The sequence below is a fragment of the Leiobunum rupestre genome, chromosome 8 (genome assembly GCF_980474605.1).
Source record: "Leiobunum rupestre chromosome 8, qqLeiRupe1.1.hap1, whole genome shotgun sequence".
Classification (NCBI taxonomy): domain Eukaryota; kingdom Metazoa; phylum Arthropoda; class Arachnida; order Opiliones; family Sclerosomatidae; genus Leiobunum; species Leiobunum rupestre.
The window spans coordinates 36,713,650-36,728,398 of NC_143391.1; the positions used below are offsets into that span (position 1 = coordinate 36,713,650).

General features: G+C 33.0%; 1 protein-coding gene across 4 annotated transcripts in view; it reads right to left on the reverse strand.

The window, feature by feature from the left end:
* The window catches only part of LOC149933321 (uncharacterized), a 33,904-nt gene that overhangs the window by 8,042 nt on the left and 11,113 nt on the right, over positions 1 to 14,749 (reverse strand). For 2 of the 4 annotated variants that reach the window (XR_016473046.1, XR_016473048.1), the window contains 5 exons: positions 9,093 to 9,195; positions 5,168 to 5,224; positions 4,193 to 4,381; positions 2,989 to 4,137; positions 166 to 259 (listed from right to left, as the gene is read on the reverse strand). Coding sequence is in view for 1 of the 4 variants with exons in the window: in XM_090156743.1 (XP_090012869.1) it covers positions 3,023 to 4,137; positions 4,193 to 4,381; positions 5,168 to 5,224; positions 9,093 to 9,195 (1,464 nt within the window). In the remaining 3 variants the exon portion in view is untranslated. Of the gene's footprint in view, positions 1 to 153; positions 260 to 2,988; positions 4,138 to 4,192; positions 4,382 to 5,167; positions 5,225 to 9,092; positions 9,196 to 14,749 lie in introns of those variants that run through there. The other 2 variants (XM_090156743.1, XR_016473049.1) reach the window with 2 other exon arrangements.

Genomic DNA, 14,749 nt, shown 5'->3' on the forward strand with positions numbered 1-14,749 from the left:
ATATACATAGTGCTGGTTATTTTACGTTAAAATAACCAGCACTATCTCAAAATTTTACCAGGGGATTGTTGGCAACCTCGACTGTTCTTAGATTTTACCTGTTAGTTTTGATACAAAACACTGGTAAATGGAAAAAAACTTTTAATGATCCATTTTTACACCTACTTTATAGTAATATAACACAATGGATGAAATCTTAGTCCAAAAATTAAAAACTTTATACAAGAAATAGTCTTCGTATTGCGCTCTTCATTTTAATCTGAAAGTATAATATAATAAAAGGTAAGTTAAACTCAAAAATAACAACTCTATTTATGAAGAGTTTTTATCACATTCCATTTTTCACATGATTTTCAAAGTGTAAAATCAAATATCATTGCAACAAAGTAATTGTTATTTATAGGACCTAATTTTTAAGCACAAAAACAGTAATTTTTCTTTTTGAAGAATGGTTTGAGAATTTAAAGAATAAAATTCAATATGTGTAAAATCAGTGGCATAACTATAGTGAGTTGCAGGCTAAGAAAGACAAAATATATAGTACAATCGGCGCAAGGATGCCTCAGATCGTTTCCGGTTATTCCACCGCGCGAAATTTGAATTTGGCCATTTTACGGTCAAATTCGAATTTAGCTCTTTTTGTCGTCTTTTAGCGCCATCTAGAGACCGAAATTGGAATCTTTATTTTTTAATTTCATAATTTTGGTGGTGAGCAAATTTAAAAGATAAGGCATTCCTATCATTCTTAAATTTAAAAAAGTATGTATAATTATTTAATTTTGTAAATTTATTTCTACGTCTTACCAGTTAAATCGGCAGTTTCTTTTAAAATAGTTACCACGCTTTCTTGGGGGTAACGTTGTCTTTATGAGCTATAGACGTTTAAAATTATATTTTTCTCTTTACTTGTTAACAATAAACCTTTATCATGCTTTTTATAGTAACCTCTTGGGCTATTTAAAATATTTGGAGCTTCAAATATCGAACCTTCTTTAGCTGCATTCAGTAATTAAACTCATGACAACATGAAATTAAAAAATAGATTCCAATTTCGGTTCCTAGATGGCGCGAAAAAACGATGAAACTCACGAAATTTGAAATTGACATAAAGTGGTCAAATTTAAATTACGCGCGGTCGACTGGCCGGAAATGGTCTGAGGTATCCTTGCGCCGACTGTACTATATATTTTGTCTTTGTTAGCCTGCAACTGACTATAAGATTTTCCAGATAGACCATTAAACCCATTTATTTAAATTTTGGTTTATCGTGTGCCAGTCTATTTAGGTGGGCTTTTCAAATAGTGTTCTATAAACTACTGTTGTAAATTTTTATATGAACATTGGTGATCTTCCCTGAGCTATAAGTCTCAATTAACTTCCTTACTCAAGGTTTTATTTCATATAAGCTCTTAGGCTGGCACTATGCGTAAAATATTTGTTTTCAACATTATATCAACCTTGAAAACATTAAAAATTTTATCATTTTATTCTTGAATAAAATAATTCCAATCACATTTAAATTTAAAATTTAACGTTCAATATTTTAAACATGTATTATTTTGAAGTTGTACTAATTATCACCATAGTGAAATATCTCTCAAACATTTTCACCAAAAACTTGGATAACATGAGTCAAGCTGATTTGCTCTGTGTGAATCTAAAATCCAATTTCACATGTTGGTCACACCAAGGATAATATAGACCTCGTTCCCTAGATTCAAAATTTGAAACTCTGAAAAAATTAGTTCCATAGTTACCATGGGAACCAAATATAGATAGTGCACTACAGTAGTAATGTAGACTGATTTTTCAGAGGTCTCATGCCTCAAATGGGTAAATGCATTAACCGATAACTAGAAAGCTCTGTTTTCTAATCTAGAGTATGAGTTCCATATTATCTTTGGCCACACAAATGCCAAGTTTTTGACAAATTTTTATGGCCAAGGCTTAGCTTCAAATAATTATATGAAATAATTTGCCTTACACATCCTTGTTATTGAATGAAACTAAATTGAAATATTATTCTGGCCCACCTTTATTATTGTACATTGACATAGTAGTAGCAGAGGAATTTTTTGGAGTAGGGGTAATTTTATTAATTAGTTAACAGTCAAATTATGGACAAGTTTTGAGAACTTACTTAAGTCAAAACCATTGCTTAGAACATAATGCCAATTTGTATTGGATAGGCAGTGGCATTTGACTGAAGTTATTTGGCAGTGGCACGGCTTGCCAATTTTTCATTAATCGGAGACCACTAACTTTTTTTGGGGGGCAAAAAGGGGAATTTTTTTTCAAAACTATTTATGTTGCTAAAATATTTTTGATGCAGTAGTTCAGTGCTAGACAAAACATTAGCAACATTTGAATAACAGCATTAAGCTGTACCTGTGGGGAAAATGTTGGCTTGTATGAATGGGCCTCTTTAACACCTATTGTTCATAGTACTGTCATCTTAAGTACTAGTGTAATTTATTCCATTTAAAAATATCAGACACATACTTTGTTGCAATCAATATTTTAAAGTTATCACACTCTTTCCTTAAAAATAATAATTTCTAAGAAATTACTATCTGAATTACCTTGAACCTAATAAAATAATTCTCAATATTTATTTTGTGTGGTGAATTTGAAATCTACCTTAATTTCCAAAAGAAAAACTATTCATAAATATTCTTAATCAAGCAGGCCAGCTTTATTTTTACAGCATAATTGAAATCTACCTATTAGTTAAAAGATTTGTTCTTAAATAAAATAGCTTTAATATAGATCGTGGCACCACAAATGCTTGAAATATGGTGTTAGTTAAACTAAAAACTTTAAATATCAATATCATGTTTTCAGTTTAATCACTTCCATGGCAACAAAGCGTTTAAGTATTTGTGCTATTAATTAGCTATTGCGATGTTTATCTGCAACATGCTCTTATATTAATATGATCATGCTTCAATGATAATTTAAAAAGAGAAATTAAACAACTAATACAACCTTATTTCCAATTCAACTACGCTTGTACGGTCGTTCAACTTGACTTCTTACCAGACTGTAGGCTGTCGGAACTACTTGAACCAGAATTTCTCCTTGGTGATTTAAAACTTTTTCCTTGGCTTTTTAAACGTACTGGAGAACTTGAATCTTGCCCATGACTTTTGTTATCACTGCTAATCTTTCCCTTTGAATCTAGATTTCTTTCACTTGGGATATGTTTGTGTTTCTTACTAGGGCTTCTACTTCTCTTAGATTTTAATTTGCTCTTACTAAAATCATAACTGAACTTTTCCTCTTTCTTATTACTTTGTCCACTACTTTTCCCATAACTTCTACTTCTACTTCGTAATACCGTAGTTCTATTTTTAAACTCTCTACTGCTTTTGGTTTTACTTCTACTTCTGTAGTGTTTGCTTCTAGTCCGGCTCCTGCTTCTTCTATTTCTAGACCGGCTCCTGCTTCTTTTATTTGTAGACCAGCTACTGCTTTTTCTATTTCTAGACCGACTACGGCTTTTCCTATTTCTTGAATGACTCCGACTTTTCCTATTTCTAGACCAACTCCTACTTTTCCTATTTCTCGACTGGCTCCTACTTTTCCTATTTTTAGACCAACTCCTACTTCTATATCTCAATCTTATATTGCTTCTCCTATTTTGGGACCTACTTCTGTTTCTTCTATTTCTTGATCTACTCCTACTTCTAGACCCACTCCTACTTTTATTTCTAGAACTGCTCCTGCTCCTAGTTTTACTTCTATGCCTACTACTACTCCTTTTTTGTTTCCCCTTTTTGTCTCTATTAGTTTTATGACTATTATTCCCTTTATTTCTATGAGATGTTTTGCTATCATTAGAATTGAGGCTACCACTTCTACTTCTAGACACAAACTTCTTCCCAGCTAATCTTTCTTTCTGCTTTCTACCTACAATCCTGCCTGACTTATTACTAGGTGAACTTTTAGATGTTTCAGAGCCTTCAGTATCTGAGCTAGTTTCACTATCACCAGTACTGGAACTATTGGGAGCTAACTTTTCTGCTATGAGTTCTTGATTGAGTTTTAGTTCAGGTATTTGTGTTGGGTTTTGATGAGCTTTTCTTTCATCTATTTTAGAATTTAATAAACCATGTTCATGTGAAATTATTGCAGCTGTTAAATAAAAATTCAACTTAATACAGAAAAAAAAGGTGAAAGTAATTACTACCTTTTTCTTTCTTCTCATTATCTTCCATTTTCAACATTTCTTCAATCTCAAGTTCTTTAAGTACAAAAGCATTCTTTTTCTCCATGATTATTCTCTCCAGTTCATCATCAGAATTTTCATCATCGCTGCTGCTTTCATCCTTCTCAGATTCGTTATTACTCCCTCCACTTCCATATCCAGAAAGACCTCCTATATATATTGTAATGTAATGTAGCATTTCGTTATATTTGATATAGAAGCAAACTAAGAGGCTTTTTGAAACGATTTGATAGTATCACCAATTATTTGCAATGTTGAAATTAGTTATTTACTTAAACCACCACTTTAAGGTAATAGTATTTCAGAACCCTTATTCCTGAAAGAGTGAAAATATTCATGTTAAAATTTTGCCAGCAAGAGAGAGAGAGAGAGAGAGAAAGACAACACATTTCTTTATTTGGGGTGAAGTTTTGATTTATTTTTCTATTAACAAACAATTTGCTGAATGGTCCGATATGAATTCCTGGTTATATCTTACTGATGCTTAAAATTGTTATAAATGACACGTTTCAAAAAACTCTTTAGACATAGGTTAAACCTGCATTTGCACAGTTAAATGAGCATATACGGTACCCTGCCTTCTATAGTCAACGGAAAAATTGCATTATAGTCAATATTTTTTAGGAGAAAATGGTAATGGACAATTTTGCTTCTTAGAACATGTTTAATAATAAATTTCAATTTGAAAAAATTTGTCGAAAACCATTTCCCATAGAAAAAGTGCAATGTTCTTTATGATTTAAAATGCATGTTTACATTCAACAAACCTTTTTAAAAACTTACTAACTAATTGCTCTCAAGAAGAAGCTCATAATAGCACTATTTTTTAGTACATCATACACTTTATAGAAGATTCTTTTATTTAAAATTCAAGGAACTGGTAATGCAAGTCTCACCGAATAGTTAAATATTGTTATAAATTCATCAAAATCTTACCAAAAGCACCAGTAATAGATGCCAGAGCTGTAGAAGAGGCCAGCTGGCGTGCTGGAGCTTTTAATGTGAATTATAAAGTTAATAAGAACCAAATAATGCAACATACTAGAAACCAACACTTCCTCCGTTGACTTTTTTTACCTTTATGCCCCACTGTATGGAGAAAACACTACATTTGATAGAAAATGCGAAACATGATTAAAACTGTTGGGTAAATTACATGGGGAAAAACCCATTGTAAAATACATTTTTCGCCTCCATTAGCGACGTGGGTTTAATTGTAGTTCTGTATCATCAGTAAACACCAAAAACGTTTGGTAACCACTACATAGGCAGCATGGTTAAGAAAAAGACCATAGAAATGGGAAATTTTTAATTCGATTAACCCAGCCCATAAGTGAATTGTCCAGAAAATAAATAACGAAAGGAAAAATTTACCACAAATTGGAACCCTGGAGCCCCAAGAGGATATTGAGTGGTTGAGTTTACAGTTTCATATTTCAATGAAAACATGGTAATTTTAAAATGATATTGGATTACATTTAGGCTTAGTGAAATATTTCTTACTATTTTACACAACTAAAAAATCATCAAAAACTTTTTACAAAAAAATATAAAATAAATTACAACCTGCTTCTTATTGTAATTACATAAGAAAAAGCTTCTACATAGGTTTGCTATTAGTATTTCCTTTAAATATTGGTCTTGTGATTACGTTTTTTTCCATGCCAATAGTTTTTTTACTTTTTTGAGTTTCCAAGAGTGTCAAAACAATTTGCATTTGAATCCCAAATTAAGCACGCATGGAAAAACTTTATACAGCACAAATTAAAGAAAATTATTCATCGTTTGATGAATACCATTATCAGTATGTAAATATGTTGAGAAAATATTTACTTCTGTTTGATTACAAAACTCAGTTTTTTACTTAGAAACTGCAGGGCTTAATTAAAAAACAAATTTTAAACAATCTAGTAAGTACACTAAGCGCATTTCTTATGCTTTGCCTATGACTTAGCAGGGAAATTGTGCCCTTGGTAAAAGCAGTTATAAATGTAGTGTGTGGGTAATGTGACAATATACACCTATAGTTTTAAAAGCAATTTAGGCTTCAAATATCTAACTACAATTTGAATCCGTAGATTACTGTCACTGTACAATAACATAATTTAACAAATGGTTTAAAGATAATTCTTATATTTATAGAAAATGCAGCACTAGGGGATCTTCAATTTATAAAGCCATGCAATGATTGCGCATTAGCAAATAAGAACCATAATGAATAATAATGCTGTACTGTGTCAAGACCTCTACGAAAACCTTTAGAACAAAAATGCAGGGTTTTCTATTCAAATCTAAATGATGCTGTACAAGTCCTACACAATTAAACATTAGGTCCTCTCCTCAGGTTTGAGAATATTTGGTAAAGATGCCAGCCAGCTTCATTTGATCTTTCTTTTTTGGACATTTGAGCAACAAAATAGGCGATCCTCTTTTTTTTTCTCAAATTGTTAAGAAAACGGAGCTCTAATTTTCTCTTATTTAATAAAAAAAATGGAGCATCTCTCTTTCCATGCTTATTTGAGCTCAAACATGCAGAGCGACTCTTACTTTCTAAGTATACCCTCATCTGTATGCATCTGATTTGTGTAGTTTTCTTAATGAAGACTTTGAATGCAGGTAATTTAAATAAAATTATTCTCAGGATTCATTTGTCTTACTAAATTTAACAAAATTGAAATATTTACTATCTAAGGTATTTGTATTATTTATATTTATACTATTTAAATAGTTGCTTTATTGTTGCTTATATATTTAAACTGAAATTATTAAATAAACTTTCAATGGGTCCTTATGAATTTAACAAAGAATGTATTTATTTATACTTAGGGAGACTGAGTATGTTAAGATGATATGGGCATCTTTGTTGAATTTCACCCTTGGCACAAGAGGGGGTAAGGAAAATGTCCCCATCATGGACTTCAATCGCGTAGGAACACTAAGTTTTAGGGAACCCACGAGACACTTATGATTAGATTTTCTTATAGAGAAAAGTTTATTTTTTAGCAGAAGAGGTGGGATTGGGAGTAATGCGCTAAAAATTATCTCAATAGTCATTATCCCTAAGAATAAATAAAAAATTATTGTTTGAACATAGGAGTAAAAATTATGTAGGAAAATAGCATAACACAATAAAAATTTATATTGTAATGTAATATAAACGTTATGAAAATATTAATTTAGCTTGATTTTTGTTTTTTTATGGGCGTTCCAGGCTGAAAAAGGTTACAAGTATCATTCAAACACTTTATTCTAATACTGGAAAATAATGCATTTGAATGAAAGGTGGAAAAGGTAAAAACTGCCATAATAATACCCAAATATGTATTCTAGGTATCACAAAATATTAAGACCTCGCCTGTTAGAGATTAAAACTAATAAAAAAAATTTCAAAGGCCAAGCTTTAACTAGTAGAAAGAGTTTAATGTTGAGGCCACAAACTACTTTGATAAATAATTAAAGCTAAACTTTAGATTAATGTAAACTCTGAAGGTTAATAGTTTTTTTTAACTTAAAGCTTAAAGTCACGGTTTTAACAAATTTATGAAATTGTTTTTTCACAGCACCAAAACCTCTGAAGCTTTGATAAACATTTAAAGGGCAATGCAAATGACCATGCAGGGGGGTAAATTATCTTATAGATAAAAAGAACGACTGCGCATGCGCTATCTACCATAGCCTTTCCCTCTGTAAAAAAACCAGAACCATATTTACCAAATTTATTTTGTATAAATGCGCCTCTCGCGATTTTTTTTGCAAAATCTATGCATTCTTTAGGAATGTTTCAGAGTTTATAATAAAATAAAATGGCACTTATTTTATAGTAAATGAGACTGACAACGAAATAGGGGTTTGTTTCAAAATAAAATACGAAAAGCTTGGTGATTACCCTTTAAAATAACTAACTGCTTAAATTTCTAAGTAGACTGAAAACATATCTACTGTCTTTATGGTAGAGTCACCAAGAAACCGTCTAATGGTTAGGGCACTGGGAAAGAACAATTATTGTAACATATCAGTAGAAAATTATATTGAGTAGAGTACTTCCAGTTAGGATTTATGAACACTTTCTTTTTGAAAAATAAATAATGTAACTGCAAGACATCACCATGTAAGTAATCTACAGAAAATTAGAAGTAGTATTATATGTAACAATAACCTAATTACAAAATTTGAAGCTTTGGAACAAGAAACTCATTTTATTGAAAGAATTGCTACCAAATAGGATGGTTGTGATAAAAAAGGGCTGAAGTGCATTTAGATCTCAAATGAAAAAATTTCTAAAGAGAAAGCGAGTGTTTATATAATAGTAAATTTATATTCTGATTAAAGAAATGCATCATTAGTTTACCAAATTTAGTGTTATTTTTACATTGGAAAGCATTTTCATTTTCAATCAAAAAGGCTGACTTAGGCATGATCATTTTTTGACTAGACAACCCATAGATTGACAGTCCATAAGCACATAATGGTTTCATGTATTATTGGTGAATAAATTAGCGTTGAGAGAATAGGACATGTCATACGTCTATGTAACCTTGACGAAACAGAAGCAAACAGTTGTTTTCTTAACTCCATTATTTTAGTGCTGAAAAGAGTAACTGCATATTTCTGTAAGCCTAAGTATTTAGAGGTGCACCAGGAGAGAATCATGAACTGGGAGGGGGGGGGGCTACTTAGAGTACCAAGAACTCTTCAAAAACCTTACTTTTGCAACACAGGTTTTAAATTTCTAGAAAAGACACCATAAAAAAATTTACACTACCCACACAGTATGCCACTGGAGGCATTATAATCAATTACAACATTCCCCTACATTTCAATTTTCATAAAAAATACCAAGAAAACAAATTTTGGTGATTACCTTTTGACCTGGCTCTTTGGTAAACTTCCCTGGCCACCTGATCAACTTCTTCATTTGTGACTTCAAGCAGAATTTCAGTTAACATTCTACGAACCTTCAACATCTATAAATTATAAACATGCTTGGTATTAACTAATATGCAGTAAAGCCAAACATTAAGAGCTGGTACATAAAAATTCAGGTTAATTATTGCAACTTGGTTGACTTTAAATTTTTAATTATGTTATTTAAACAAAGTTATTGGATACATAAAAATTTTTAAGCAATATATTTATCTCTAATGCCAATGAGGACAGTATAGTTATAACACGTACAGCAATGTTGTCATCCCCTTTTTCATGGTGGGTAAAGAGGAAGCTTTTGAGATAGTACGTGGCTCACTGTCTCAATGAAGAACGTTTTGCGACTGTTTTGAATTTTGTTATACCCTTGTTCACATGCCATGTAAAGATTAATTATTTTAGATTTATCTAGCATATTAAAAATTCCATTACATTACGTTTGGGTTTGCTGAAGTGAACGGTTGGAATACTTATATTTATCTAGTTCTTCAGGTGTGGTTTGTAGTTAGGATTTTCAGAAACAGGGATTTCATTTTCTTCTTGTGTATTTTTAAATGTAGTCTGTACATCATGTTTAAAATTTTGACTCCGGACGATAGGGCTAGCAATATGGTGTATATAATAGCTCCATCAGTAGCGATTTGTAGCATTGCATTAATATTCAAATTAGCATTCAAGGAATCTTGATCAGCTCTTTCCACTTCTCTCTGAGAACACAGTAGGTGATAGTTTAATTTTGTACGCTACCGCCGCAAAGGGATCTTATGAGGAGACGATGAAACTTAGTCTAGATATTAAGTTGTCATTTTTCATCTTAATTGCTATGCATTTCAGGAACAGTTTCATCAGGTCGGTTTTAAAAAATACGCAGCATGATTTATTGATAACCGTATTTCGACTTGGTCTTGTTTTAGATTCATAAGATTCGGTAGGCCTTCCTAAATAAGTGTAGTCACATTTTATATAACCCTACTTAATACCAATTTGAAAGCTTATGGTGAAGCTCAGACCTGGGTTTTTAACATTGTGTAGTCACATCTTAAGCGTCCTGGGCTACATTGAGTGTGGCTCGAGGGGTCCGACACTTGTCTAAAATCTTCAAATCTTTTCGTCCAGATTTGAAGATTTGACCGAAATTTCATAAATTTACAAAATTTGCATAATTTCCAAATTTTATATGTGATTTGCAAATTTCAATGAGATATGATAGGGATTTGAAAATTTGGATGAGATTTGATAGGGATTTGGAAATTTTAACGAGATTTTATACGGATTTGAAAATGTTCATAAGATTTGATAGGGATTTTAAAATTTTCATTAGATTTGATCATGATCGCCATTTTAATATTTCATTAATTTGACTGTTTTTCGAAAAATGTAGCTCTTTCAAGCTCGGTTCACATTTCTCTCATATCGATTCAAGAGGTTTCAAACCAATTTCGTCAAAGTCTCTAGTGTGAACGGGATTCAAGTCTTTTTCACACTAGAGACTTTGAGAACCGTTTTCGATCGTTTTGAGAAATCAAAATTAATTTTGAAAAGTATAATTTAATTTATTCAACGATCACTCTGCCGAAGTGGCTCAAAAAAATCAAGTTGACCATTCCAAAATTTTATGAGAAACGCAAATTTTGATTGTATTTAGGAAACTTACTACAGTTAGCTATTTAAATTTGAAATTTATATAATTTTAAAGCAACGAAGCCAAAGTATTTCTTTAAGGGATATCTATAAGCTTTTGAATTTCCAAAGGTGTGTTAATAATTGCGTTTAAATGTGAAGAGGCCAATTTTATTGAATTTACTTAACTAATCAATCTAAAAGTGTGTATAACTCGGTTTATTATAACTAAAGAGTAGTACATCAACATTTCGATATTACCAACATGTCCGGGATTTTAGAGCTCGGATTTTACCGTAATATTCAGGTAGTATTTTTTCGATAGACAAGAGTTTAACAATACTTTTTAATTTGTAAATTCGACGAAATATCTTTAATTCTCGACCGAGCGAGAAACAACAAGACCAGTGGCGTCGCTAGGGTGTTTTAGGTGGCGCTTGCGCCACTTGAAAAATTTCTGAAGCGCCACCTAAAATTTCTGAAAAGCGCCTCTTAAAATTCTAAATTATTTCCTTTAAACTTGGCAAACGTTTCTTCAAACTTAAAAATGGGCATTAAAAATTTCATTTTTCCTAGTCGCCCTCAATGTTTCAACTTTACAAACCTTTTAGGGAGTCACCCCTCCCCCACATAACTCAATGAGACGCCCTTGACCAGTGCTTATGGCTTAAGCACGAGCAGTTTTGAACGGTAAGTTAGTATAGGGAGCTGTTGGCTCAATCGCGTGGCATGCAGGGCTTGCCACCAGCCCACCACCCTCCTACGCATTGTAACCCGGCCACCTGAATTAAAGGCTTTAAAAGTCACTTGATGACTTAGGCCTAAGGTGGTGCCTTGGTATTAGCCTAGCTGATTATTATTATTATTATCATCCTGGTGACGCCACTGAACAAGACGTACGACGGTCAGAATACACACAATCCTTCTAATGTTTTAAGTTTGTTTGAGCTATTCACAGCAACCTGCAACGCCGGTATCATAACCAATATATATCCACAGTCACACATAATTGTATATACACAATTTTTTGTTACTTCTAGTCATACTTTGAAAGCATCGAAGATTCCTTCGATCAGTGTCACTCTTATTTTTTACTTCTGATCACACTTATTTGTTACGTTGAGTGTCACACTTATTACTTCTGGTCATACGCCGAAAACTAGGTCGATCAGTGCCATACTGAATTGTTACTTCTGGTCATACGTTGAAAGCGCGGCACACTCTGAACGGCCTTGAAAAACGCTAGAGGGAAATTCGCGTAAAGTCTCTATAACCAAAGATAATTTAAACTCGTACCCTAGATTCAAAATCACTCTCTCGCACGTTACCGATAGCGTTTACCCTAGTGTTGTAAGTCGAAAAATTTTCCGCGGAAAATTTCCCGCTCGGAAAAATTTCCGGAAAATTACCGAGGCCTTTTTTCCGGAAAATTTTCTGTATTTTTCCGAAAAATATTAAAAACGTTTTCATTACATGATTTGTCTAATATATTGTTTGCAAATTTAAATAAAGCGGCATTTTCACCTCATTTTTTCTAATCTAAAAGTAACACTAAACCTATAGACTAGTTTAAACTGGTTGAAATGTAACACTATTAATGTTTTGTAGTATGTTTACTGATATTAGTCATTTTTTTATTTTTCCGATTTGCGGAAATTTTTCCGCAATTCGGAAAATTTTCTGGAAATTTTTCCGCATTTTATTTTTCCGGAAAATTAACAACCCTAGTTTACCCCCTTCCCCCCGGAACTCGCTCCATGGTTTGCGCCTTACAGCAACCGATGGAGCCAGATTTTTCTGAGGTCACGAGCCGGAAAAGGGTAAACGCTTCGTAACAAAACTGTCAATGGGAAAGCTCTCAGTATTCGAATCTAGGGTAAGAGTTTAAATTAACTTTGCTATAACCACGCAGATTTTCAATGTTGGAAGTTTAGGGGGTAGGTATACGCTGTCCAAAAAACTTACTTAAAATTAAAATTAAGCAACGTAATTGCAATTCTGGGTTACATGGAAAAAAATTCAAATTGGACTTAAATTAAGGAACTGTATGTCGACTTTCAGGCGGAAATATAAAACCCCGAACATTGGGGTCCATTAAATTACCCCGAAACTATACTTAACATTAATATTTACTGATAAAACCGAAGGGATAGTTCCGCTGAATCCTAACCTATCCAATAATATTTTTTTTAACGTTACCGGACTTAATTTTTAAGAAAATATCTACCACACAAAGCCCAACTAGCGAAAACGGTAAATTGGGCAAATGCCCAACTTCTTGGGCTTCAATTTCAAAAATTTATGAAAGTATGATGTACACTTGAACGAGATATCATTGACTCTTCTAGCTCTAGCCGTGGAAGAGATATGCGCAACACGGCGGAATCAGCATCGGCTACACTGTACGTGAGACTAATACACAAATCCTTAGGATTGTGTGTAAAAACGAGCGAACAGCTGAGACAAAAACCAAAACGGGGCAAAATTTAAGGTTGATGTATAGGTGGGTGAAGTAGAACTACGATTTATACAATGTTAGACAAGTTGAGCGCTCGAAGTTGATGGTAGAAATCCCATTTGTTTTACAAATATATAGTATGTGAACGAACACTCGGCAAAGCCTATGGTAGATCCGAGGGCCGACCCCATCTACCCACCCTCGGACCCACCCTATAAAGCCGAGCTCGGATATTGCGTCGGATATCTTAGCGACGGCGAAGAAAATTTCGCTGAGATTTTTGTAAATTTGTAAATTTTTAAGATTTCTTAAATTTCCCATAGAAATTTATGAATTTTCTCAAGATTTGCTAAGATTTCAAATCAAATTTACAAACTTTTGCAAGATTTCATAACAATTTGGGGAAAACCATCAAATTTCATAAGATTTATTAAATTTGAGAAATTTGTCGGAATTGATAAAAATTGTAAAATTTGCAAAAAACATTTGAGAAATTTGAGAAATTTCAAAAGATTTTCTAAAATTTAATCAGAAATTTGAAATTTGGAAATTTTCAAATCACTGGCGTGTACGAAATTTGAAAGAGTGTCGGACCCCTCGGTGTGGCTACATAATTGGTGGCAACAGTAAACAGTAAAAGATAGCAACATGGTGGCTTGCTTCAGAAGGTATATTTCAAAATTTCATCTGAGTTCTATGGTGGTGTTCTCAGTAGTCTCCAATATGCGGCAAGTTTAGGTGTAACTTGTTAAAGCTGTTTGGCGTTTTAGAGATCATTTATTTTAACCAAAATTTTCCATTTGATAGCTGTGCCAATTCCTAGTTCCCCTATTTTGATTATTTACGGTAATTAAAGTGTCTTTCACTATGGCTTTTCCAAATTGGTTTGTCCGCGTCAGGCTTAACTTTTGCATAGAATATTAATAGCTAATTTATGGCAACTCAACAGACACTTAAGTCTCATAGGGGTTAGCGATAAAGAGGAGGAAACCACCTTTCATGTACTCTGCAGCTGAGACTATTACACCGCGCAGAGATTCGAGCATCTGGGTATGCATCGGTTGGAGGCAGGATGTTTCCAACATTTTGACCATGCAAATCCTTGATTTTGTCTCAGCAATAGAACTCTTCTAGAGTCAGGACTCTGGGGATGCACAATGGACCTTAGGTCGAAGTGCTTGGTTCAACCACCCCGTTCAATAATAATAATAATAATAGTACTAATGATATGCCAATTATTATTTCAAAAACGTAATTAATTTTTCGAGTTTTTTTCTCATCTACGCATGGCAAAGCTCACATTAAGTTGGCCCCCCCTCTCTACAATTTTAAAAACTTTCATTTGCGATCGAAAGCGACCTCGATGCGACCATATGCGAAACTAAAATGAAAAGATGCAAGATAATTGTTAAGTTACGATAGCGATTATCGCGTTAACTAAGATGTCGCATTCGAAAGTAAGGGTGTCGCATAACGTCGCATTGAGGTCGTATTCTATTGGTTGTGTTTCCGGGTTG